Source organism: Taurulus bubalis, assembly GCF_910589615.1.
Source record: "Taurulus bubalis genome assembly, chromosome: 13".
Classification (NCBI taxonomy): Eukaryota; Metazoa; Chordata; class Actinopteri; order Perciformes; family Cottidae; genus Taurulus; species Taurulus bubalis.
The window spans coordinates 17,954,219-17,978,876 of record NC_136601.1 but is presented as its reverse complement, the minus strand read 5'-3'; the positions used below and the strand labels follow the sequence as shown (position 1 = coordinate 17,978,876).

Genomic DNA, 24,658 nt, shown 5'->3' with positions numbered 1-24,658 from the left:
ACACTGATTTGTCATAATTTAAGTTGATGTGGCAAGCAATTGCCTATTGACATATCGAGCAGACATGGAGCAACATTAGCATTCATTTGGAGTTACATTTTGGGCCATGTGACGGAAGGAAGTCCAATGTTCAGTCTCTGTTTAGCTGTTTTCCGTCTCCACCAAATCTTGAGAGAAAAATTGGCTCTTAAGCTGCTAAATGCTCTGCTGTATTCATCAGCTAGTCGCTAACTTTGTCTGTTTATTGCTGGACGGGTAACATGCAATTGGTTTTTAGAGCTTTTTTGATGAAAACAGCTCTCAGCTGCAGCCAAGAACAGCACTGACAAGGGCGATGAGAGTGAACAAAAATTATAGTTGTGTGGCGTAAAACAAAAAAACAATGAGGGGAAAGATGTTAAAATGTTCTAGCGTTGGGGGGAAGAGTCAGGTGATAATAATCTGTTGCTACGTCACTACAAATGACCGCCTCACATAACACATAGTCTTTTGCTCCATTGTTGATGTGAAAATATGTGCCATAGTTGCTTTAAATACCAAATGATGTTGAGGAAATTAATTAGTATTGCTAATATAATAACAATATGTAAGAACTCTAATATCGTAGCCACTAAAAAAGATTTACAGCCTGACCTAGTTTTACAAGCTATTTAGTTTTTAATCCCATAATGTACAGAACCTCATAAAATGGCATTTAACACCATCATAGGACCGTGTTCCCAGCAGAGATAAAAACAACCCTCGACCTACTGTGAATTTGTTTGTTGGCTCTGAAGTCCAGGAGTGTAATTTGTCACTGTCTTTGAGTCTTATCACAGTTCCTGTAGTCCTATTTCTCCCTGCCTGGGTTCACTAACATTTCCCGCCATATTCCTTTGATTAGGAGCACATCTGACTCCCATTAAAACTTCCACATGCAGATCCAGGGGCTGGATGGAAAAGTTTTTTTTTTTTCCCTCCTTCCCTTCTTTTTCATCCAACCGGTGGCCAACTCAACCTTCAGGAAAGAAAGCAGACTGCCTCACAGAAAGTGTTTAAGTTTAGGGAATAAAGTGTCGAAGCAGCTGTTTTCTCATTAACACTTTCTCATTTTAGTGATACACTCCAGACTTGTATCACTCAAAGTTGAACTTTGCATCAAATGAGCAATGAAATGTTTCTTTAATGGTTTAACCAACACCATATACGGGTATTGGCTTTGAAAGCTTTTTTTTGGCTTTTTATGTGGCATGTCTTTGGCCACACAATAAAGACCTACGCCAAACGCCAATCAAAGCCTGGGAATTATATTGAAATGGATGACAGTTGCACTCATTAATTTTCCAACAGTTAAATGGGAAAGGAAAAAGAAACGCAGAGGAAATAACGTTTTTGACAGTCTTGGACATGTGCTGACCATGGCACAGCCATAAACCCATAAAAGCAGCCATGAACAAAGAGGAGCGTCAGCCAAGTGGGCCACAGCCTGGCTTTAGGAAGTGATATGACTATTCCACAGATTCCAGGGAGGAAATGACACACTGTGGAAAGCCTCAGAGGCCTTGAATCCCACAGAACATCAGGCGACGTGGAGTCCACCCCTGAAGGAGAGGAAGTTATTTCAACAAACTGGGCATATATTCTGATTCCTGTTACTGTCCTTCTGGCCAGCGTATCGGGCAGCAGCGCAATGTGTAATACGGGAGAGGCCCTCTGTGTGGAAGACATGAAGACGACACATCATGTTGGTCTGTTGGTCGGTCAGTCCTCCATTCTCAGACTGAAATATCTCACTATTAGATGGATTGCCACCCAAATGGGCCTGACAATCATGGTTCACAGGTGATGTATTGGTACCCTGTCATTTTTATTTGGTACAAACATTGGTAATAACTTTGGTGATTCCTTAATTTTTAATTAAGTGCTATCACTAGGTCATCATTTCAGTTTGTTTATTTGACACCTATAAAAAGAATGACCTTTCCATTCGCCTCAGCTGCCTTTGTGCCAAATGCCATACAGTCCCATATTATATTCACAAGAAGGCAAACAATTCCCAAAACAACATCTCCAAAACTAAGGAACTCACACCAAAATAGCACGACAGGAAAGAGGAAAGAAACGTTTTTATTATTTAGTGAATTGTCACCACTGTGCCTCTACGTGCAAACAAACAGGTAACTACTAGCATGGCTATACTCTTTTATTTAAATACATTTAGTAGATTCAGCAACCTGGGTCCAGTTGACATTCTACACTTGAAACTTGTACATGTACTGTATTTTATAGGCTGATTCCAGTATTTTTTAGACTCAATACATTTAAAAACTATAAAAGGCAAATGACAAATAAAACAATTAAGGACCCCACCTGAAAATGGCTGTGAAACATCATGTAATAAAGTTATAATAAAAAATATTATATGGCTGACTTTTTTGGGATGTCTGGTCGGTGGGTTGTTAGGGGCTGCAATGGACTCACAACCTTAGTATTTCTAAATGTGTATATACATACACTCGGTATGCTGTAAATCACACAAGCCTTTTTAATGAATCTAAACAGAAGTGAAAACATGTTGACTTCTCACTGCATTGATGAAAGTGTGGAACCCCATATGGGATGTATTACCATGCAAGCCCTGTTTCATATTGGAGACCAACCCCTCTGTATCATAGCAGATTCACGGGACTGACAGACCAGCTATTTCAGGTCAGGCACCCTTGCCACAACAGCCCAAGCATGTTGTAACTTGAGCCCATCGTCAGGAATTAATTGTCTACTTTTTTGCCAGAAAACATAAATCAGTTGTCTTTATCCCTTCAGTGTCAGCACCTTTTTGCCCAGCCAGGCCTTTGCACTTCTGACGACTGTAACACTGGGGTGGGCCATAACCAACCATGATGTCAGACATCCAGAACGCCCAAACTTGCAAAATAAAATATGTACAGATTGGAAAAAGCAGGAAATTTCACATTTTATATTATTTTTCCAGTTATAAATCCCTGTGATTACATTTCATTTCAGCGTAGTCAAAATGAAAACAAGATGTCCGATAACATCGAGACACATAATCAACAGTTACATATTTCTAATGAATGAGTTTGACATAATAATAATGGTGGACTTGTTGCTTGTTTTCATTAGTCCCTACTTCCTGCATGTCTGGCTCTTTTCTAGGATTAGCTAAGTGTTTGCAAGGTCCAACTAAAACAAAGATGACGTTGGTGGCTCGAGCACTGCCCTAAACCACCATTCGATCTATCTGCTGATCTCAGCCCAGATCCTGTCCAGACAATACCCGGCTTCCCCGTGCTGCACCAATCAAAACACATACCATTATATGGCAGCTGGGGGAGAGGCCTGGAGACGAAAAAACAAGGAGAGAGAGGGAAGGTGACAGAAAGAAAAAAAGAGAGGAGGAGGAGGCATTTAGACAGAAATAACATGGGTAAGCTGTTGCTGCTAAAAATCCAAGGTTCTCAAATGAAGACAGACATTTGTATAGTCTATTTAGACCACCCTCCCAGCCTTTGTTTAGTCATTTTTTAGTGTTCTCATACCCATGACTCTGCTGCCTGCATTGCCTCTACTCTCTAGTGCTCTCAAAGAAAACCACTTCAGGGGGATGGAGAGCAGTCCCCCAGTCCTGCACTGTGCAGACCAGTGCTCTAAAGAACTAAAGGGACTGGGGCTGCACTGGTCGGGGGCAGTAAACTCTGTCTTCCCCTGGTGCTCTCTGACAGAGTCTAATCCATTCAGATCGGGTCCCTGCAGAGAATCTGTGGCCTGACAAAGCCCAGCTCTGTCTCTGTCTCTGTGATCCAGACCACTGACTTCTAAGCTTTTACAGATGTGTGGAGAAAGTGGGCATGGACCGGGCCGAGCATGGGTTGGCTGACTGACTGGACGCAGGGTGCTAAATCTGCCTTTCAACAGCAGCCTGATGAAACCTTTGCATCTGCCTCCCGTCTCTGCATGCCTCGTGCTTTTTTGTTGTGTACGGGGCAGGCAGCCAAGCGTCCTATCAGCTCCGATGTTGTCTTTCTTGGTTTCTGCCCCAATGCGCTCCAGAAGGAGAGGAGGTCCGATGAGGAATGTAATTACTTTTGACTCACATTTCCCTTAAGATCACTCATGAGCCATTGTCACACTGTTGCCATCAAGCAAACCACTGGAAAATCTGGAAAAATGTAACTCCGATCAGACAAGTCATGGCAGGCATTACTGTATGCCAAAAGTGATACGGAGGACATCAAAGCAGACAGGCAAAGTTGACTTTGATGACGGGCAGTAGATCTAGATTATGTCATGGCAGCTGAATACAAAAAGATTTATTCAACATGATGCCGAAACAGATGTCAGCAGTGTGCGCTGCCATGTGAATGCCCCCTTGTTTCATTTTCCACTCAAAAAAATAAGTTCCAGGGCCGTCATAGTGAAATCTACAATCCAGCTTCTCTTTGCCTCCCAAAATACTTTAATTCAATTGTCTTTTGCTCTGATCAGGGCCAACTTGCAAACTTAGAAAGACAAGGTACATCATGCATCTATTAAAAGCTGAAGGATTGAAAACAGCATCCTCTAGTGTACTACTGTAATCATGCTGATCAGAGACAGAGAGTAGCAAATCATTATTTTACTCAAAGCTGGAAGGTTTGTGATATGTGACAGCATAGAACACACGATTTGGACAGGATAAACGGAGTGTGTATAGTTAAACCAGGATGAACGTGTGTGTGTGTGTGTGTGTGTGTGTGTGTGTGTGTGTGTGTGTGTGTGTGTGTGTGTGTGTGTGTGTGTGTGAGGATGTAGTTGGCTGAAATAAAGTAGGTGTGTTAGGTGATAGCAGCACTTTCCATGTGTCATTTCCTGGCCACCTGTTAGCCAGCGAGCATGAATAGGAAGGTACTGTACTTCTTTAAGTTAGCATCCCCGGCAACACCCTTTTCCTCCTCCTCCTCCTCCTCTTCCTCCTCATCCTCTTCCTCCTCCTCCTCCTCCTCCTCCTCCTCTCAGTGCAGTCTAGCACAAGTTCATTCCGCCAACCATTTCCTGAGAAACAGAGCAATACGGTTGGAATATTATATGGACTGTATTTTCAGACTTTCAGCTGAGACCAGCGTGTTTCATAACCCTGTTATTTCAGGCAGACCATAAATCGATGATGGATGTTGAGGAAGTTACAAGAAGAGGAGCGGAAATCCATCAGAAGTCACAGCTGGAGATTTAAAATAAAAAGCAATTTGAACTTTTCTGTTTGTTCTCTTCAAAGAATAGTTTGACATTTCAGAAAACATGCTGATTCACTTTCTTGCAGAGAGTTGGATGAGCAGATCAGTACCACTCATGTGTCTGGCAGTACAGTATGAAGCTATGACCATCAGCTGTTTAGCTTAGCTTGGCATATAGACTGTAAACAGCTAGTCAGAAGGCAACACATCCCATCTACCAGCACCTCTAAAGCTCACAAATATTAACACTTGGTGTCTTGTTTGTTTAACCTCTACAAAAAAACTGCATATGTAGTGTCTATGAGGGTTTGTGTGCTGGACTGTTTCTTGGCCTGGTGTTGTTACACTTAGTTTTTTTGTACGGATTATGAAGTGTTGATTAGTGAGCTTCCGAGCTGCTGGTCGGAAGACCTTGTGCCATCAGACAGAGCCACGCTAGCTGTTTCCCCCTGTTCCAAGTGCTAACGCTAAGCTAAGCTAATCTAACTGGCAGCTGCTTTGTAGTAAGTGTAACTTACTTAGCATGTTCAAGACATTAACAGGGTATTGGTCTTCTCATTTAACTGTCAACAGGAAAGCAAAAGAGAATATGTCCAAAACATCAAGCTTTTTCTTTTAAAGAGTTAGGCTATTCCTTTGTGCAAGGAGCTTGATAGCATCACATGAAAACAAAACTGACTGTAATAAATGCAGGCAATGTGCGCGTTCAAGTTAACACAAGACTGAAAGCCCACACCAGTGCATCACCGTGCTATTATTGTCTGTAGAATCAAAGAAGGGACCATTTCTTCTGGGATTAAATCCAAACCAGCATTCTGCCTCCTAAATCTGAGTCAGTAGTCTAACCATTGTGTGTGCTTGCAGTCTAATTACTGGCTGCAGCCAAGGTTAACTGACAGTTTGGGTTCTCCCATATTTCCCCTCATAAACCTTTAATAATGTAAGGTAACACCACACAACCTATTAAACAAGTATGTGACAAATACTTATTTCTGCAGAAACTGCACACTCATAGAAAAGATAAATCAGTTGTCTGCATCCTTTCCTTGTCAGCCCTCTTTTGCACAGCGAGAGGCAGCCAGGTCTGTGCACTTTTGACAATCGTAACACTGGGGTGAGCCATAACAACCCTGAAATCAGCCATTCAGGATGCCCGACATCAGCTAGGAATGTAGGTGGCAGAGGTTGAAGCGCACATGCCAAAAAGAAATGGATTCAGCTCAGGTTATTTGACTTACGAAGCAAGAATCCTACAGTCACAACACAAGGCATTGCAGCTGAATATGATACTGTTTACTTTCTCACTAGTGAGGGACACATGTCAGGGTACAATGTGTAACAGAGCATCCAGAAAAAGAAGAAAAAAAAACATCTTCGAAAAAGAGAAAACTCCAAATCTGAAAAAACTCCTCACATAATTATAAAAATTGATATACAAAAAGAATGACCTCAAGAAACATCTTTGGCAATGCTGTGTTATTTGTAAACTCATCAGGTATTGATATAACAGCCATGTCAGTAATGAGAGTATCCCTGGAGATGCATCCAAATATAAACAGCCTGAAATACACGCCTGATGGCCGCCATCTGGGTCTATCCAGTTACAGTGCTGAATAAGAAAATAGGAAGATAAATAGCTTGCAGTTCCAAGTTCCTGTTCAGGCTGACTCAAGAAAAACACCTTATCCTGTTCCAGCCCACAGGTGATGGAGCCAGTGTAAAAGCTCACTCATAAATTTGGCACCGCGGCCCCCAAGGTGTCTGAGATTTGGGGGTCTTGATTGAGGGGATGTTTGACCTTCTGGTCGGGGCGCTCTGCCTCCAGAGGGTTGCTTTAAGCACTAAAAAGCCCAGGATTCAGTTTCGTGACCCACTTAAAGGCTATGTGCTGGCAAACGTGCCCGAAAGGTTTCTCGTCTGGCAGCAGACCTGGTTTGCTTGACTACGGTCTGCCAAAGCTTAGCAACACCACTCTTATTTTTACTCCCCTCTAATTAGGGCCTGGGTGGACCAGGAGGAGAGAAAGAAGGAGGAATGGACAAATGGAAAGATGGCCAGAGAAATAAGGAAAGGAAAGGAACGGAAATATGTCAACAAGAGCTGTGAATAAGAGGGAGAAAATGAAAATGCATGGGGAGGGACGTAGACGATTTTAATTCTGCGCAGGAGAAGAAGGAATGCTTTGTTTAGCTTTTCATGAGGTCATGTTATGATAACCTTCTGCATGAAAATATGTATGAACTCAGTGAAGTGAAGGGAAAGAAAGGCCCTTAATAATAGATCATGTTGGACCCAAGTTCCTACTAACGGTGTTGTGCAAGCTACATTAGAAACATGAAGTCAATGCAGCGCTCAGGCTTACACCCACATGTTGTTTTACTCGATTAAAGGCACATCTCAGCAGCAACACAAAGAGTCTCCATGTGACTCTAATCTGTATGAAACTACACCTCAGAGGTGGTCCCTCTTTCAACATCCGGCGAATGGAAACATTTTAACAGAGTGATGTTGATACAGTGGAGAATGTGTTGCTCTAGCTTCAGGGCGAACAAGTTCAAGTACTCAGGGGTCAAGCTCATCCATCCACTGGCAAATGCAAAGATGTCAGGGATGTATACTACTGCACGGCCTGGAGTGCAGTCCTATACCTGTGGACGTGGCTCAGCTGCTGTGTGCACAAATGTTTGCGTTTGATACCCCTGCTAATGCTCATAAGATGTTGCATGTCGACTGCCATTAGTATCCTGTTCTAACGCAAATGATACAGTTTACAGCTGAAGACACAGAAGAAGCCAACTCATGTTAATTCAAATTAGCTGATGGAGAAAGTAAGATCCGATATGAGGCGTCCCAGCTGCTAAGTCTCAACCATTACCAGAGGATGCTTCGCCAGAAAGGAGTGGCAGATGCTTCAGATTGGGCCCAGACCAAAACATGCGTTCTTCCTCCCCATCCTCAATCTTTATTGTTCCTCCTCTGTTTGACCTTCTTCCATCTTGCTACCAGGTCAAGCCACGTCTATTGCACTGCACCATCACTACACTATGTAACATCAGATATATTGTATAAAACCAGATTCATATCTAGTTGTTGCTGCCAGTGGAAGCTGGATTATGTGTTTATCTCAGTTGTAAAATGTAGTATATACCGACACTGACTCTTTTTATGTTTTATATTCTGTCCTTTACACAAGTCTTATCAAAACTAAATTATGAAAGTGCACATAACAGGGAGGCCTATCTGACAGTGAAGGGGTTTTTGGGGGTCTCAGATAAAGTCGTCGTGGCTCATTGAAGTGAAATTCTCCCCCAACAAAGTCAGCAGATTGACAGCAAGATTATCTTTCCTGCGTAGGCAGGAAATCAGATCTGTGAGCTCCATCAACAGGAAATTAAAGAAAACAACATGGTTTAGACAAGAGCCAACAAAGCCCGGCTATCCAGATCCTCCCAGCAGCCATTCCACCAGTGACTAAGCCTGGCAATGCTTCAGGACGTCCTTAGAGTGAAACACTCCTCAGTCCAATATGTAGATAAACAGCAGCCAGAGTCCTAAGACAGGAGATATCCTTATGTAAATAATAAATGTTTGGAAATGTCTACCAAACACCCATGATTGTAGTCTCCATCCTCTTGTCAGGCTTCTCTGAGCTCATTTCATTTATATGTGTTTGCTTTTGAAAAGGCTCAAGGTTAATGTGGCCTCTTAGATTACTCACTTCTACTTCACAAACACCCTCTCTGACAATTAGCTGCCCTTGATCACACAAACTGTGTGTCTTGATTATCTTAATATGTGTTCCTTGTTTTATTGTTTCAGCAGGGTTGGCAAAGTATAATCTGTTTTAAATTCCTTAGGCATGACTGAAATGTGTAACTCAGACCTCTGTTCTCTGCCGACAGTCCCTGTGGGATCTTTAGTCTGACTCTGTTTCCACAGCTGAGCTTGAAAGCGTTGTTTTTTTTACAGATGACGCTCTCATTAATTCAGTGGGTGTAAGTGTTGAGTGTGCAGGTGGAACACAAGATCACTAAAGACTTAAAGATAATGAATACCGAATGAAAATAAACCCCTTCACATCTGCGGCTGCATCAGCTGCTAGATCATTCATTCTGCCGGGTATTGAATGAAACGTCACACAAGCATCATACTAAACGCTGCATGTGAATGTGAAATGATATGCTTCATGCATGAACATACAGTAGGATGTAGGTTTTGTCCACTACAATATTACATTAATGTCATATAGTTTTGCAGTAGGCTAGCTCAGACAGAAGACGTCTTCTGCCTTCACTGGTCTCTGTGTATAGGTGCACATGTAGCCAGCTAAACACACTTCCTCCTTTTGAGTCTTCACTGGCAAAGAAAGATGAAAGAAGGGTCGGGTGTGATAAATTAGTTGCATTGTTCCTCAAGTTCTCACAGGAAGCAAAACACAACAATTAATCCGGATGAGTAAAATACATAAACATAGCAGTACATCAAGTTAAAACATTGACCTCAGACAGCTAGCATACTGGTGAGCTTGGTGAGCAGTAAACGGATTGTAGTAAATTAACAAAACACAAATCTCATAACAGTTATAATAACAAGAGTACCTATAAATAATACTAAGTGGGCATTTGAAGAGTTGACCTGGATTAAAGGTTCCTGTATTTACTTGCTGACAAAATGGTGAATATAAAACTGTGTGTTAGTGTGTGACCTACTTACGAGTCTGAAAAGTGAAGCAAATGTGGAGGTGCCATAAACTTGCATTCCTTCGAATGGCCAGCAGGGGGCGACTCCTCTGGATGCAAAGACAAGTCAGATTGTATAGAAGTCTATAAGAAAATGACTCCTGATTTATTACCTAAATATGAGTTTATGGTCTCAATCCCTAGTTGTAATTCTTCCTCAATGCAGCATGATGTTCATTTATTAAATTATGGGCCTATTTATAGAAAAGGACAATAAAGCAGTGCATTTTTCAGAGTGTGGCTTCCATGTGATTGATAGGTTGCGACCAAGCTGGTGACAGCAAAACATTCCAGACTTAAGGCTTCCAAACGGCTGTCAACAAACTAATGGGTATGTCACAGTGACCACATCCACTTCTAACATACATCTCTGCTTGGTGATCTCTCATCACAGGTGAGTCATGGGATGCGAGTAGTGTTTTTTTTCCTTTACAGATTTGTTTCATTTAATGCATTGTTCAAAGGCCTGAAGAGGTGAAAGTATCCAATATTCCACAAGGAGTTATTTTGGGATGCCTTGATGGGAAACTTCTTCATACATCTTATATATAATACATATCTCCCGTGTGCAAATCGTGAAGGAAGCCATGCTCATGCTCGTAAAAACACACTGGATAGAAAAGCTTTGCTGATGTCTCAGGTTAAACTTCAGCGGAGGACCTCTTCAGTCTGTAAAATGTCCCACTGATAGAGTCCACAACAATCCACATGTACAGTTTGACATTTCATATTCCTGCACTGTAAAACCAATGAAGCTCTCATTGATTCCCGACATTGATTTAACTTAGCCTCTCCTGGGGGAAATGCGCCACTGCTCAGTGATGGGAACTTGTGTGTGAGTGTATACTGGATCTGGATTCAGGCCCCACAGTATTTGTGCTGTGTTGGTGGGTCATGTTGGGCGGGGCTACCGTGGGTTTGGGACAGCTGCACAGTCGCTACTGTCTTCAGCATCTCTCCACACACTATTGGCTGCCAGCACACTTTCAGCAAGATCTAATGGGGCTTAGCTTACCGAGATGCCTCCGGCTATATACCGTCCACAATTAGACAACAACACTGCTTCTATTACAAGTGTTGCCCTAATTGAAATCCTCTATTTATTGAACTTGCATTATTTCTGGCGTGTGGCTAAATTTCTTTGGGGCATGTAATTCATTTGGGCAGTTAATGAACCTTGTTTGGGTGAATACTTGTAGACCACAGAGGATTATCTTGTGTTGTGCTTCGCTGAATTAAGATCTTAGTGCGGCAGGTGCAGAGACGCATGACTCTTTTCTGCAAATGTCAGAGGAACTCAAGCTCGTCTCTGTTTGCTGATATAAGCAAATAAAAGGATTCTTGTTCCAATGTGAATCATCTTGTGGCTGGAATTGCACGTCTCTGCGAAGAGACGCAAAGCCTTTTGGAAAGTTCGGGCCTAGGTGTGTTTTGACGGCATGCTCAAGTGGATCTTCAAGGTGTCAACACAACTCTGCACACTGGTGTCCATGAACCACGCCATTGAAAATCACCTCTTATTCAATTCGGTAAATTCACTTATATGCTTTCAGACAGAAAAATGCCGCTATTGTATCTGAAAGCTGAATATGAAACTACAGCCAGCAGCCGCTTGACTAAGCTTGGCATAATGACTGGAAACAGGTGTCCAAATGTAAAAAGAAATTATAATAATTCAACTACCTATAATTCTACAGCTCACTAATTTGCACATTATATCTCATTTAAATGAAGCCGTTACCGGTCTTCGTGCTAAGCTAAGCTTTAGCTCCGCTCTTTACTCTTCATTGGAACAGGCCTATGTCACCTCAGGCCGGGCACTGGCCTGTGAATAAATATTGTATTTAAACGTTTTCCTCAAAACTTGTAAAACCTTTTATTTCTTTGGGCAGATTTCTGTGGGGTCACAACCGTTCTGACTTTGCTCTTAAGGTTTGCAGAGAGAACACTGTGACCGAATTACAGAGTACCATATGGTGACAAATGGGGCTATCCAATGTCCTGCACTAAACTAGACTAATCCTGATTAAGTTTGATCTCATATGTACTCTGGTCTCTCCATTGAGTGGGAAGATGTGGCGCCAACAACAGACTTCCAGTGGCGACAGTGATTCCCCCCCGGGGCTCCAATCTGTGGCACTGGCCTCGGCTCGGGGTGCTGACACACTTGAGCCCGAACACACGTAATGCACCCGGTGAGCAATTGAGCAAATAATAAATGAAAGCAAAGCGCGGGCCAGCGGCCTGTGTGTCTGACGGGGGCTCAGAGCGGGTGTCAAGGGTCAGCTGCTTTCTCAGAGCGATCTTTTTCAACCAGACGTCCAAGTCAACATTCCAACTAACCTACAGCCGCCTGAATGCAGACTGGATGAAAGCGAGAGGAAATGGAGGGAGATGGAGAGAAAATGACAAAAGGAGCATCGTGGAGGGAGGGGTCTTTCTTCCTAAAATGCTAATGTTTCTCAGGTTTGGCTTTCCCAGCTTTGGAAAGCTCACATGTCTACAGTTATTCATCAGGGTAGACATCATCTATTACCGCTAATTAACCAGATGATGGTCTGGTGAGCATAACATGAAGCAGGCGATTAATCACTCACATCACCTCCAGGCCTACTGCTCAGCCTAAAATAAGGTGGAAGTGAGTAAAAAGAGCTCTCGGGTCTTTTTGTTCTTTTCCTACTCATGCTCAGAGACATGACATGTCCAAACTATTCTGGTCCATAAGCAGGATAAAATAGAGACTCCTCTAAGGATTGAAGGTCGAGCACCAAAAAGTTGCATCTAGAAGTATTTTTGCAGATTAGATAGTGTGCAGGAGTTTGCATGCCATTTAAGCACTTGACAGGTCATAATGCTCATATGTACTGGAGCACTGCACAGTTGATCCGTAAGAGGGGTATTAATACATAGAGAAATGAAAGTCGTTCAGTCTTCTAGATGCCATGTTTTTATGAGATGGAGGGAATTTACTGCCTCTGTTGAGGTGAAGTTTTTCTCCTCTTTTGCTCGTTTGTGTCATGCCTCTTCTGTGGCTGAGTTACTTGCGGTTTGGGGCAATGACGTAGTTGTGGAAACGTCCTGGGTGCAGTCAAACTTGTAATTCAGTGAGGAATTTTTCATCTGGTCAAGGCTGGCCGGGCCTGTCTTTATAAATAAAGATGTTAGTCTTCAAAAGAGGGAAAACAGAGGAAGAGGAGGGATGTGAAAGCCCTTTACTAACCCACTTACTTGCTCAACACGGCTGGAGAGCCACGATATTAATTTCTAATCCCCGTAACGCGGTCACAGGTCAAATTTCTGTGCTGTTTACAGTACAAGGTTCTACAAATAAGACACACTGTTGCTGAGCATGAAATAATTGGAGTCTTGATCCAGGAAAATATTATCCTGGCCAGAGGAATCCAGAATTTGTCTTCCAGACGGGGTTTTGGGGGATCATTCAAGGCCATATGCAACCCAGTCATTTTCAATGAGTCTTCCATGTTTATCTAAATTAAATTATGGCCATGACTATATATACAAGTTTAGCATAGCAAGCATTCGTCTTCTTTGTATTATAAAATGTGATATCTGAAGCAGGAAGCAACCACCCAGTAAGTGCAGGTACAGCACACCATGCTGAGCTCTCAGTCAGCTGCTGCTGCTGCTATCGTGGGCTGTGCTTGAAGTGGGAGTCTGGGCCGCTTCAGTGGTACAGATTCACCCCATGTGTGCTTTATTACCTCATATTATGTGGTGATGTATGTCTCTTACACTGGGCACTCCTCTGAGCTGTTTATATCTGCGAAGATAAAAGAAAACCATGGCTTTATTACCCAGACGGAGTGGGTCTGTTTACACAGCAGACAGGCCTGCATCGTATCTGGTCGGCCTTTCCAGAGGCAATAAACTGTCCCATGTGTGCAAAGCATCATTGAACAGGACCGATATGTGTTATATACAAAATGCTATCTGTTGGAGCACACATTCAATTATTAGATACTCGCAATGTTGACAGATAGACAATTTATCCTCGCCACTCACATCCTGAAAAAGCCAACATCGGGCTTTGCTTGGTTCATTATTCAAATGTTTCCGTCTGGATCAGAGCTGTTCCTTCTCAGTCAATCATTACTATAATCAGACATACCGTTTCAGCTTTTAGGGCAATTCAAGATCACACTGAAGAATCATTACCACAGCTCTCTTCCAAACAACCATCTGAAAACTGTTTGCCTGCAGCGCCACCCTGTGGTGAGAATGAAAACACTACAAGGCACAGAGGGAGCTTGACAGACACAGTTTAAATCAGTCACAATTTATGACGTAAACTCCCACCTGCATTAAAAGTAATGTCGGTCCTCAACAACAACAAAGGAAGTCAAGAGTGCTGTTACAGTATCACATGAATTTATTAGCCTGTACAGAAGAGTAACTGTGTTGTCAGGCTCTGTTTTACTAACACACTCAGGACCAAAAATGACCAGTTTACAATATATATTACTGGCAGAGAGGTCAGTGAGTTCAACAAACCAAGAAACATTTTCTAAATGAGAAAAATAGTGATAGTGTCTCAAAACATTTAAATAATCAACACGTACTGTAATCGACAGAGCGTTTTATACTCCCTCCTCGTAGTGCCAGTGAAGGTTACTGCTTGACTTAAGACAATAGTAAAATGATGGGCAAGTGTCACCTTCAACCCGAGTAGAAGCTTTCTGTTCAGAAAACAGCAGAGGATCACCATTGTGATGACATTGTCTAACGTGGGCCACATCTGCTATAGCTGAAGCATGCGAGTTAATACGATATTACTGCCTGCAGAAAAGGGTGTCGACGAGGACACATAAGCTGAAAGCGCAGTGTGCTGCACAGCGGGGACTTCATGGGACTGTTCTCACTCAGGATTTCTGATTCTGCTCATTTATTCTAACGTATAGCAACTCACTATGTTCATCGTTAATGTTCATCATTGAACATAAACTGCTATTTTTTTTTTTAAACATATAATTTAAAGACCAATATAAAAAAAAAAAATCCACAGTTGACACATGGAATAAGACAAACAAATACTTTGCCTGCTTTGCCATTTAAGAAAATACTCTATGATCAATCCTGTTTCACAACCAAGAAAATAAGGGGAGGTTTTAAAACAAAACTAAAACTTGCTCAAGTTTGGGACTGATTGTGTATTATTAACACAACAGTATTCTCCCACCGGCATGCAACACTGTAGAGACACCAACTAAACGATGTTAGTCGATTAACACCGAGCACTTCTTCTGGCCAAACATACTTCCAAAATAAATAATAGATTTGATGACTGTATCACACACATTGATGGAAAGTGGAAGCACATCCACACACACAAGGTGACTCCAAACATTTGAATGGCAGTGTGTTTACATACGGTTCTGTTTCACATTAAAAGTGCCGTTTAATGTCAGGTGGTGTAGTGTTTCAGCTGAGGAGAATGACGATCAGTGAAATACAGTATATAGTCATATTTTGATCAACAAAAACATTAATTTTTTTAACCCTGTTGCAGTCAGTCATGGTTTCATGTAGTTTTATGAAGTGAGCTATCATGCCATCACAGTATTCTCCACGATGTACCTGGAGCTGCAACTTAAGCGCAAACTCTGGAACAGCTGTATGCAGAGCAGATCACAAATAGTTCTAACATTACAATAAGCAGAATCAGAAATCAGACAGTTTGGTAGCGTGTTCAGGGAGCGAGCGGCCCCAGCCTCAGCTCCACATGGTGCGTGAGCCAAATGGCCTCAGCGGTGGCGTCGCCGCCCTCCTCGTTCTGCTTGGTGGGAGCTGCGAGGTTGCGGAAGTCGTGTCGGATCTTAAATGAAACGGTGACATCCGCATCCTCTTCTTTCTGGGGGATCACTTTGATGAAGAAACCAATCTTGTTGGATTTCCTGAAGGCAACAACACTGTGGAAAGAACAGAGGGATCAGGCCAAGAGTTACCGCTCACCGAGAGTGTGTGTAGGCGTGTGAGTAGGTGTGTGAGTGGGAGTGTGTTTACTTACTCTGGGTCATCCTGAAAGTCCTGGGGTTCAGCCAGTTCATCGTACTCAGCAGCAGCATCCTTTCCTGCCAAGACCAATTCTTTGCTGGGCATCATAATCTAAAAAAACAACAACAAAAAGTTACAGTTCAACATTCAGTGACTTTCAGACTATTGGAGGAGTCAACTTAGCTTTTAAACAGCTTTTAAACATCATAAAGTGTCTCCGTATTGAAGCACACCAATGTCAGTGTGTGTGTTTTGAGGAAAACAATCCCCTCAACTCAAAAAAGTGTAAAGTTTATTGTTGCTTCACTTGGAAGTTTGACCTTCACTGTGCAGAATGAAGTACGTGCAGTTTGTCACCAGAGGGCTGTTTTAAAATGTATTTGTGGAAGAGGAATATTTTTCTGTGCTTTATGTACGAGTGTCATTTTGTGACTTTTTAAAGTGAATATTTGCATATTCATAGATTCTGGATTTTGTTCAAAGGAGGGAAAAGAGAAATTCCACTGAAGACTTTTTAAAAGGGTGATTCCATTTTTTTTTGTGGAGATTTATCAGATTATAGAGATGTCTTTTTTGATTAAAAAGTAGGTCTCAGTGCTGTATAAACACTGTGAAAGTATCAAAACGCTCAATCTCGGGAGAAATGCACACAGCCATTATTCAGAAACTGTGCTTTTAAACGATCCGTCGGGACGTCAATACGGTTGTGAAGTCACCGATAGAAGGGTCGCTACACTGTGTAATTAGCTCGCACAGCGAGTCCCTGGCTGCAGTGACGCTGTGAATACGGCGACGGAGCAGAGGCGGGAGACCGGAAAACGCTGACCAATCAGGGCAGACTGGGCTTTATCGAGAGGGTGGTGGTCTTTAAGAGACGGGTGCTAAAACGACCAGATGTACAGCAATTTGCACAAACATGAAATAAGCGTTTGTGTTACGGCCGATAATAAAGACCAAAATATTCACGTCTGTTTCTGCCGAGTCCCTCTGACAACAGCTTGGGGCTCTATGGATGATTACTTTACTGCAGGTTCTCCACATTCTTTACATTTTTAAAAGCACCACTTGGAGCTCTTTAAAGTGTTGCTGCTCCTTGTAGACTTAATGTGAAGGTGTTCCAAAATCCAAATTGAATATAACCAATTTATGTTTACACCAATCTCTGAACCCATTAAGATAAGCACCTGGGGGCGAGGGGCTCTATTTCTGGGGTTCCGGTGTAGCCAGTGGATATCTACGCCGCGTCACAACAGACTGGAGTTTCACTTGAGCGATAACGGGAGGACTGTTTATCTGCAACCATCTGCTCAAACGTGATTGGCCAATACTTCTCGGCCTAACAAACAAAAACGCTTCCGAGACCAAAATATTGTCCCACGCATGCATTTGCAATTGCTCCGCTCAGAAGACAAGTCAGTCATACTTTTGCTATGTGTGGAAGACATTTACCTGAACAATGAGTATATTGGGCCCTTAAGAGTCATCAGCAAACATACACAGACTACAATACAACACATAAGCTACGCAACGATATGTGGAAAGAGCTGGACCATGAAATCAACCAAGCATGTCTATGCTGCCCTCCAGGTGTTTGAAAATCAGATCAAGCAGGATGACAGGAAAGCACACTCAGTTTGGCCACAATGTGAAAGGAAATGGGTCATGAAGACGGTCCGTTTTGGCCAGGAGCGCTTCCTAACCCAGTCCGGCCCATGACATCATTGCTAAAGAGGTCAAGACAAACTGTCTGTAGTCACGGAGAGCCTCGCGGTGGCTGCTGGCAGCTCAGCAGACCATTTACCACGGGAACGCGGCACTCTTAGCTGTGCTTGTGACAGCTGACAGATGGAGGTAAAAATGGGACCCAACTGCTCTGCATATAAGATGATGATTAAGGCGACCGACCACATACGGAACAGGCGGTGTGAACGAACAGACAGCCCTGCGCGCAGAAATACTGCTTGATATAATATGCAAAATGTAAGAGTAGGCAGGTGGCAACAACTGCCACAATATGCGACTCTGCACATTTCATATACTCTGTATTTGATCTACGATGCTCTTTTCAGCAGTTAAAACTCCATTCATTGCTGTTTGGCCTCTTTGTGAGGCAGAATTACTCTTAAACAAGCTGATGAACACTATATTTTACTTTCAGTTCAGTCTAAAATATATCTGGGCTGCAGAGTTGGCTGATTATTCTCTCCAGGATTGTCATGAGATTGAACATATTCTTTTGATGCAGTGAGAATTTAGACTATTACTGTTTCAATCGTAGTGTCAATGTTTGGACAGTAATGAGTATTCAACACCTAATTTCCACTTCTTGAAACTGTCCGATACTTTAGTGACGACGTTCATTTAAAGAAATGAAAGGAGAAAGTCCTTAAATACCTTGGCTGTGCTGTTGATGTCGTCAGGATCTTCGTCCTCACAAGCAGTCAGTGTGACGTGGGTGATGTTCTCCACTGGGTTGGTCAGAGTCAGCAGCACTTGGCTTTCCTAAATAGAGGATGGAGAAAAGGACTCAAGTTTAACCCAACTTATCCTTCAGAAATGATGTTCACTTATAAAAGGTATGGTCTTGTTTGCATCTCTAAAATAGCATCATAACGTAGACCATTTAACTCAATAAACATATTAGAACTAAGTTTTGTGATTAGGGATGCTTATAGCAAGCAGGTTATGAGGGACATCAAGTGCATTTCAGCCTTTTTCTTTTTAACCAGGCATCAGGTTGAAGTACAAGAGATGCAGTTTCTCCTTAGTGTCACAACCTCTTCTAAAAACACATCACCTCACCCTAACCGTCGTTACATGGTTAGTTTAAATTGAGTACCAGCACAGCAGAGCAAATGTCCTTGTAAGACAATACAAATTAAGACTAGAGCTCCAAAAGGTTAGTTAGTGGCGAGTTACCTGTGTTTCATTGCAGGGCACCGCATGTTAGAGACACAACAGAAAAGGTAAAACATGTAAAAGATAATACACTCTGCACGCCGAACCAGTGCACACACTGACCTTCATGTTCCGGAGATTTGGAATGGACATAATTCTCACTTCAGGGATGTAACTCCTGTGGGAGGAACAATCAGTGCACAGTTACACTCAACCCACTAACTACGCTCAACACAGCATTCAACCACATGAACTCCTGATGAACCTGGGAACAACATGCTATTTGTACGGTATAGATGGCCCCAAATGAGTCCATTGATTAATTTTCCAGGACACTCTTTTGATCGTGTATATTTTGGGGTTACTTTCTTTTAAATGTGTTGAAGATTAAGCTACTTTTGCATGGATAATTTCCTCAACATGAGTTTGTAGTTGTATTTGTGAATTCATCATGAAGACACATCTCATGACCAATACTCACACAGCCACCAGCTGTATTTTAAACTTGATCGAAGTAGGGTTGAACTCTGGCTTGCTCAAGTTGTGCTCACATTTCTGGAGGAGGAAACAAAACAAAGAAAATGATTATGTAAATGTAATCAGCCTTTTAAAAATCGATACGGCAGAATAAAAACGTGGAGTGGGACTGACCCTGCAGCGCAGTGAGCGCTTCATCAGGAGGTGCTTGTGTCTGGGGTGGAGCTGAGATGCCCCCGCAGGCTGGAAGTCAGGCTGCAGGAGCCGCTGGCGCAGCGTGGTCACTGGAAGGACAAAGGAAAGCGTATGTGCAACTCTACCTCAATTATAAAGACAAATATGATTAGTGACGTCTAGTGAGCTTCAAACAAACTCTCACCCTCCGGTAGGCTGATGGGTCTGGTATAACAATCTTCAGGCAGGGGTTCCATTTCATCAAGGGCCTGGGCAGGCTCGATGGTGATGTCCTTCTGGTCCTCACCCTCTTTTAAGCTGTTGAAGTTACACAAATACTGCCGTCAACAATCTGCTGCATCTCTTATAACGAAGCCATTGAATTTAACTGAAAGCAGTAACGCAAAGAGAGATGTTCTAATGTTTACACCACTAGGATCGCATACATGCAACAACACATTTATTAACAGTAAAGGAGACGTTGGAAGTTTTAGCACATTAACTACGAATCTTATTAAGTACTATATCTTACATTGCCACTGAACATTTTCTCAGCGTAAAGTAAGGCCTTAGACTTTGTTTGTACTTTCTTGTAGCCACTGGTTTCTGCAACTTGTTAAGACTTGACACAATACTTAAGGTCCAGCAGGACCATTACTTTTTTGTCAAGGTCAAAGTTGAGATTTTAGACCTGGCTACTGAACAGCAACCTTTTAAGACAAGAGACCAAATCTGCATAAATATTGTCTTGGAGTCATAGCCTGTACTACGTGTTTCTCTTAGATCCGACAGAATACTTTGTCAATACAGTGCTTTTTGTCAGCCAATTCATTTGCAGAGATAAAGCAGGGTCCTTGAATGCATCCTGGTGGTTTAATATAAAAATGGTGATCGCTCACAACTGCATTACTAAAGGTGATGATGGAAATTTGAGAAATAATAAGGCTGACGAGCTGTTCACGGTGATGGATTCCCATTTACCTCAAGCCAAGTTTCAAGGTTCGATAAATTGATTTTCATGGCACACTGAAATTGAAACAATCGCTGCTGGATGGTAAGAAGTCAATTCATCCAAGCCCCCTATAATATGCATGCAGTTTTAATATGAAAAAAAAAGTCCTTGTGTGGAGTCAAACGCAGCAGCGAGTCTCTGTATATGAAAGAAAGACCACTCACGAAAGGCCAGACAGGCTTGATATGGGAGCTCCAGTTCTCTGCCTCTGCAGTCTAGTTCCTAGGCCATATTTTTCCTGAGTAAATTTAGTAGGGGAAAAAAAACAGATCAGACATTTTGTAGAGTGAAAAGAAGAGCTAAAGACAATTGATGAAATTACATAATGTACAATAATTTTCTCTATGACTATTTTAACACAATATATTTATCCAAAAGCTGAGTTTGACAACTTTAAAAAACTAAAGTGGAAATAAATGGTATTTGTCATTTAAACAAACAATAAATAAGCCAAAAGAGACAATAACGGGAGCCTTTCTGTTCAGGACAGTAGGAGAGGATAAACTCGGACAGAGTTAATTAGTATGAAAATATTTTGATCAGGTTACAGACTTAAAGTCTTCCATTTCTTCTCTCCCTCTTACAAACACAAAGGCTCCCATTGTTTGGATCTCAGTCTCAATTACCCAAGGAGACATTCATGTGATCTGTGAGGTTACTCAGTTACATATTACACAGGAAGAGAGGTGAAGACAGTGTTACTATAAAGATGAGACTATCCAAGTTGTGAAAAATACAACTCACCACCACATGAATAGTGTGTTGCTGGGGGGCAAAAACCAAAATATCAGAGTGCATAAGCAAAGAAAAAGGAGAGAATAGAGAACGAGGTGAAACAAAAGCAATTTAGCAAACATTAGTGGCATTTGGTGACATGCAACAGCAACAGAGATGCATCAGTGATGGAAAACAACTGCAGGACATAGCAGCTTAAGTGTCTTGAAATGTTTCCAATACACAAAAGGAAAGACTGGTTGGCATTATAGGATGTAAACATTGTAAAAGCAGATGCAGAAGGTGTAAAACTATGTGCCAACAAACTCAAGAAGCATGAAAACCATGTCCACACCACTGCAACTAACTTTGAAAATCTACATCTTCTGCTCCGTTTGGACCTTTCAGGGTCAAATCAGGCTTTTTTCTGTTGTTTTGAAATTTAACTGTGGATGGAGAACTTTTTGAAAGGAACCCAAAAAATGTTTCCACAAATAAAAAGCATTTTCATACTTATCCGCCTGTGTATAGACATGGTGTGAATCTTGCACTTCAACTAAACACTTAGAGCAGCATATTATTCTTTCTTGCTTTTGTTAAATGTTTGCTAATCATATACTATCCACAAGGCACATACGTTGAATGTGTCATTGGTAATGTTATTGAGATTTAGCTAAAACCTCCGTATAAAATGGATCTTTATCATTGATCTAAATTCTGCTCCAACAGTACCTGCAAGTGGTGTCACAGATTACAGTAAAACGACAGCTTTTCAACATTTGAAAGGGAACAGAAGAAGGTATTTCATTTTTTGAAAGGCTGAATAGGGCTCATAGGAAGTAAAGTACCGAGAAGGCCAGAGGCATGCACTGTCGTCTCCTGGCCAGCTTCTTCCTATCTCTATCCTGCTTCTCTCTGTGGGCCAGCTGTTGGTAGTACTCGATCAGCTTGTTGATCTGTAGGGAAACAAAACATTGCATTCAGAGACTGTTCATCAATGCTTCCTGTATTTTTTTATTATAAAACAAGACACTCAGTGTCCCAACTCTACATACCGTTTGGTTACTCAACAGTTTGAATAAATATAAATTAAAAAAGAATGTAATGTACTTTAATGTAACACAATAAGGGATTACATGCACCCTTCAAAACAATCATCTGATAAACTTTCAATAAACTTGTGAAATGTGGAGTTAATGTACAGATAAATGATCACTTACACTTACAATCATGAAGCGAAACACTAAAAATACTTTTGGACAATAATTGAAGGTTTAAAAAGCTAACCATTTGAATTACGGATCAAATGAAAGAGGGGCATTGATGATTTGTTTGCGCCACATTTCTGGACTCGGCAACTAAGCATCCTTCTGCCTCTGGCCAGCAATGTGTCGTCGTAACTCATTCACAGGCAATTTTTTTCAAAAAGAAGTACTTCATGCTCAGGAAGCATGTGAGCAACTTGTGAGAATAAATGACCACAGAGGGAAACTTACCCGCTGAGTATGAGGGTTCTCTGGCTCCTGCCATCCACCACTGGCTACAGTTAACAAAATGAGGAAAGAAATGAGCCATAACAAACAAACACAACGGACAACAGCTTTGTACATGTGCTGACTTAATGAGCAACTGTTGATGCTTCTTACTAGTTTTTATTTTTTGGAAATACTTCAAATATGACCACATTGACGTGTCTACATTGTTTATATCTGCACCCACCAACTGATTTGTCAGCCATTCCCACGTCCCTGGAGGTCCAACGACAGAAGCCACAGGCCAGGTAGTAGGCCTTCTTCATGGCCGTCTTGGTCGGATCATCAGGCAGAGGAGCTGGGATGTTGGTGGCTCGAGTAGACAGTGTGTGCATGCAACATGGGCAGTCAAAACAATTGGCACACCTGCAGCACAGTAGAGCACAGGTAATAAGGAATGAATGGACATTAATGACATTCATTTGATGACATACGGAAACCAGACAGGTACAAAGTCAGCATTGACCTGCAAGAGTGTATGTATGTATGCGTGTATGTATGTATGCGTGTATGTATTGTATGCATGTAGCTCTCTTTAGGCACGTCAGTCTCACCTGTTCTTTTTAAGCTTAGCTTCTGCAGATGGCATGTTCTCCAGACAACTTGGACAATAGTGGGAATCCACCTGATTACCACAAACAGGGGTTCAAGAGAGCAGTCAGTCAAACTGCGCATCCACATCTTAAAATTAATGTTTTTTCCCCAGGAGACAAGATTCATGTTTTACTTTATGAGCTGTAACGATACGCAATTACAAGGAAAAATCTGAAATCGCAATATGTGAAAAAACTAAAGCGCTCTGGGTGTGGTGTCCATAACTGAGAGCCACGTTAAAAAGATGGGTTTTGACAGTGGGGTCGTGAGCTTGGGTGAACTAATGATGTAACAAATAGTTTTTACTTGTCGGACATACTCTTTATGTATGAGCTGGGCAAAAACTTAAACGTTCAACTCAAAGAATACCAAGAGCTAGCTCGCTAGCTTGTTCGCCCATTTATGCTGTGCTCGAAATAACGCCAACTCTAGCGGAAGTTAAACCGCCGCGTATAGCCAATGAGAGGAGGAGACCGTTGGGAAAAAACTTGACTGACAAGCGGCTCAGCCATACAATGCGCGTATGTGGTTGGACTAGTCCCACCCACCTGTCAAAGCTACTAGCAAACCGGCTAACAACAAAGTAGCTGCTGACTAAATGAAGCTAACAGCTAGCTTGAGGATAGTAAGGTGAAAACGTCTACGTACCTCGTGAGACACACATTCCAGAGACCGCAGCTCACTGCAGTAGCGACAGAAATAAAGCTGAGACAAAGGGGCTCTGATCCTTTTCTCTCCACGAACCAGATAGACAACTCTGTCCGGCTGCAGAAGGGACGCCATCTCCGAGCAGCTCAGCCGAGTCGATGGGCTCACTGACTGCTGCTCCTCCTGCTCGTGTGGACGTCGCCGCTAGTTGTCTGGCACGAGAGGAAACAGCTCGTGCTCAATGTCGACCACGTGTGGTCAGTATTGAAACTGCCAGCCCCACACCCAGAGATGGATGAACTACCGAATGAGATTACTGGTATAGATCATCGGGGGACTAAGGGGTCAGGGGGTCATCTCGTATTGTGTTGAGTATTTCTGAATAAGAGTATCAGTGTGGTTCGGTTTTCTTTGAAAGATTCTCTTCATATCATTTCAACGGCTTCAAATATGTCTCTTAAGACACCAAGAAGAAGCAAAACATTATTTAAAGTGGTGCCAGTCTTTTATGTGTCTGTGCCCGGTGACCCAATGTCTCACAATCCATCTCATACCAGACTAGTTTTGAATACAAAATCTGCAACATTTTTTATTTATATATTTTCTTTCTTTTTTTTAAATGGAACTGTGAAAGACAGTTGCATTTGG

The 24,658-nt window shown here is 42.1% G+C and overlaps 1 protein-coding gene across 1 annotated transcript; it reads right to left on the bottom strand.

Annotated features, from left to right (window-relative positions):
- Nucleotides 1-14,330: 14,330 nt before the first annotated feature.
- Nucleotides 14,331-24,145, bottom strand: dctn4 (dynactin 4; the record flags this gene model as incomplete). Its single annotated transcript, XM_079229004.1, has 13 exons — nt 14,331-15,876; nt 15,975-16,072; nt 18,356-18,463; nt 18,983-19,037; nt 19,341-19,414; nt 19,511-19,620; nt 19,716-19,828; nt 20,687-20,760; nt 22,085-22,192; nt 22,733-22,776; nt 22,956-23,134; nt 23,323-23,393; nt 24,011-24,145. 13 exons carry the CDS (start codon nt 24,143-24,145, stop codon nt 15,657-15,659), a joined length of 1,389 nt encoding a protein of 462 aa, XP_079085130.1. The 3' UTR covers nt 14,331-15,656.
- Nucleotides 24,146-24,658: the final 513 nt, after the last annotated feature.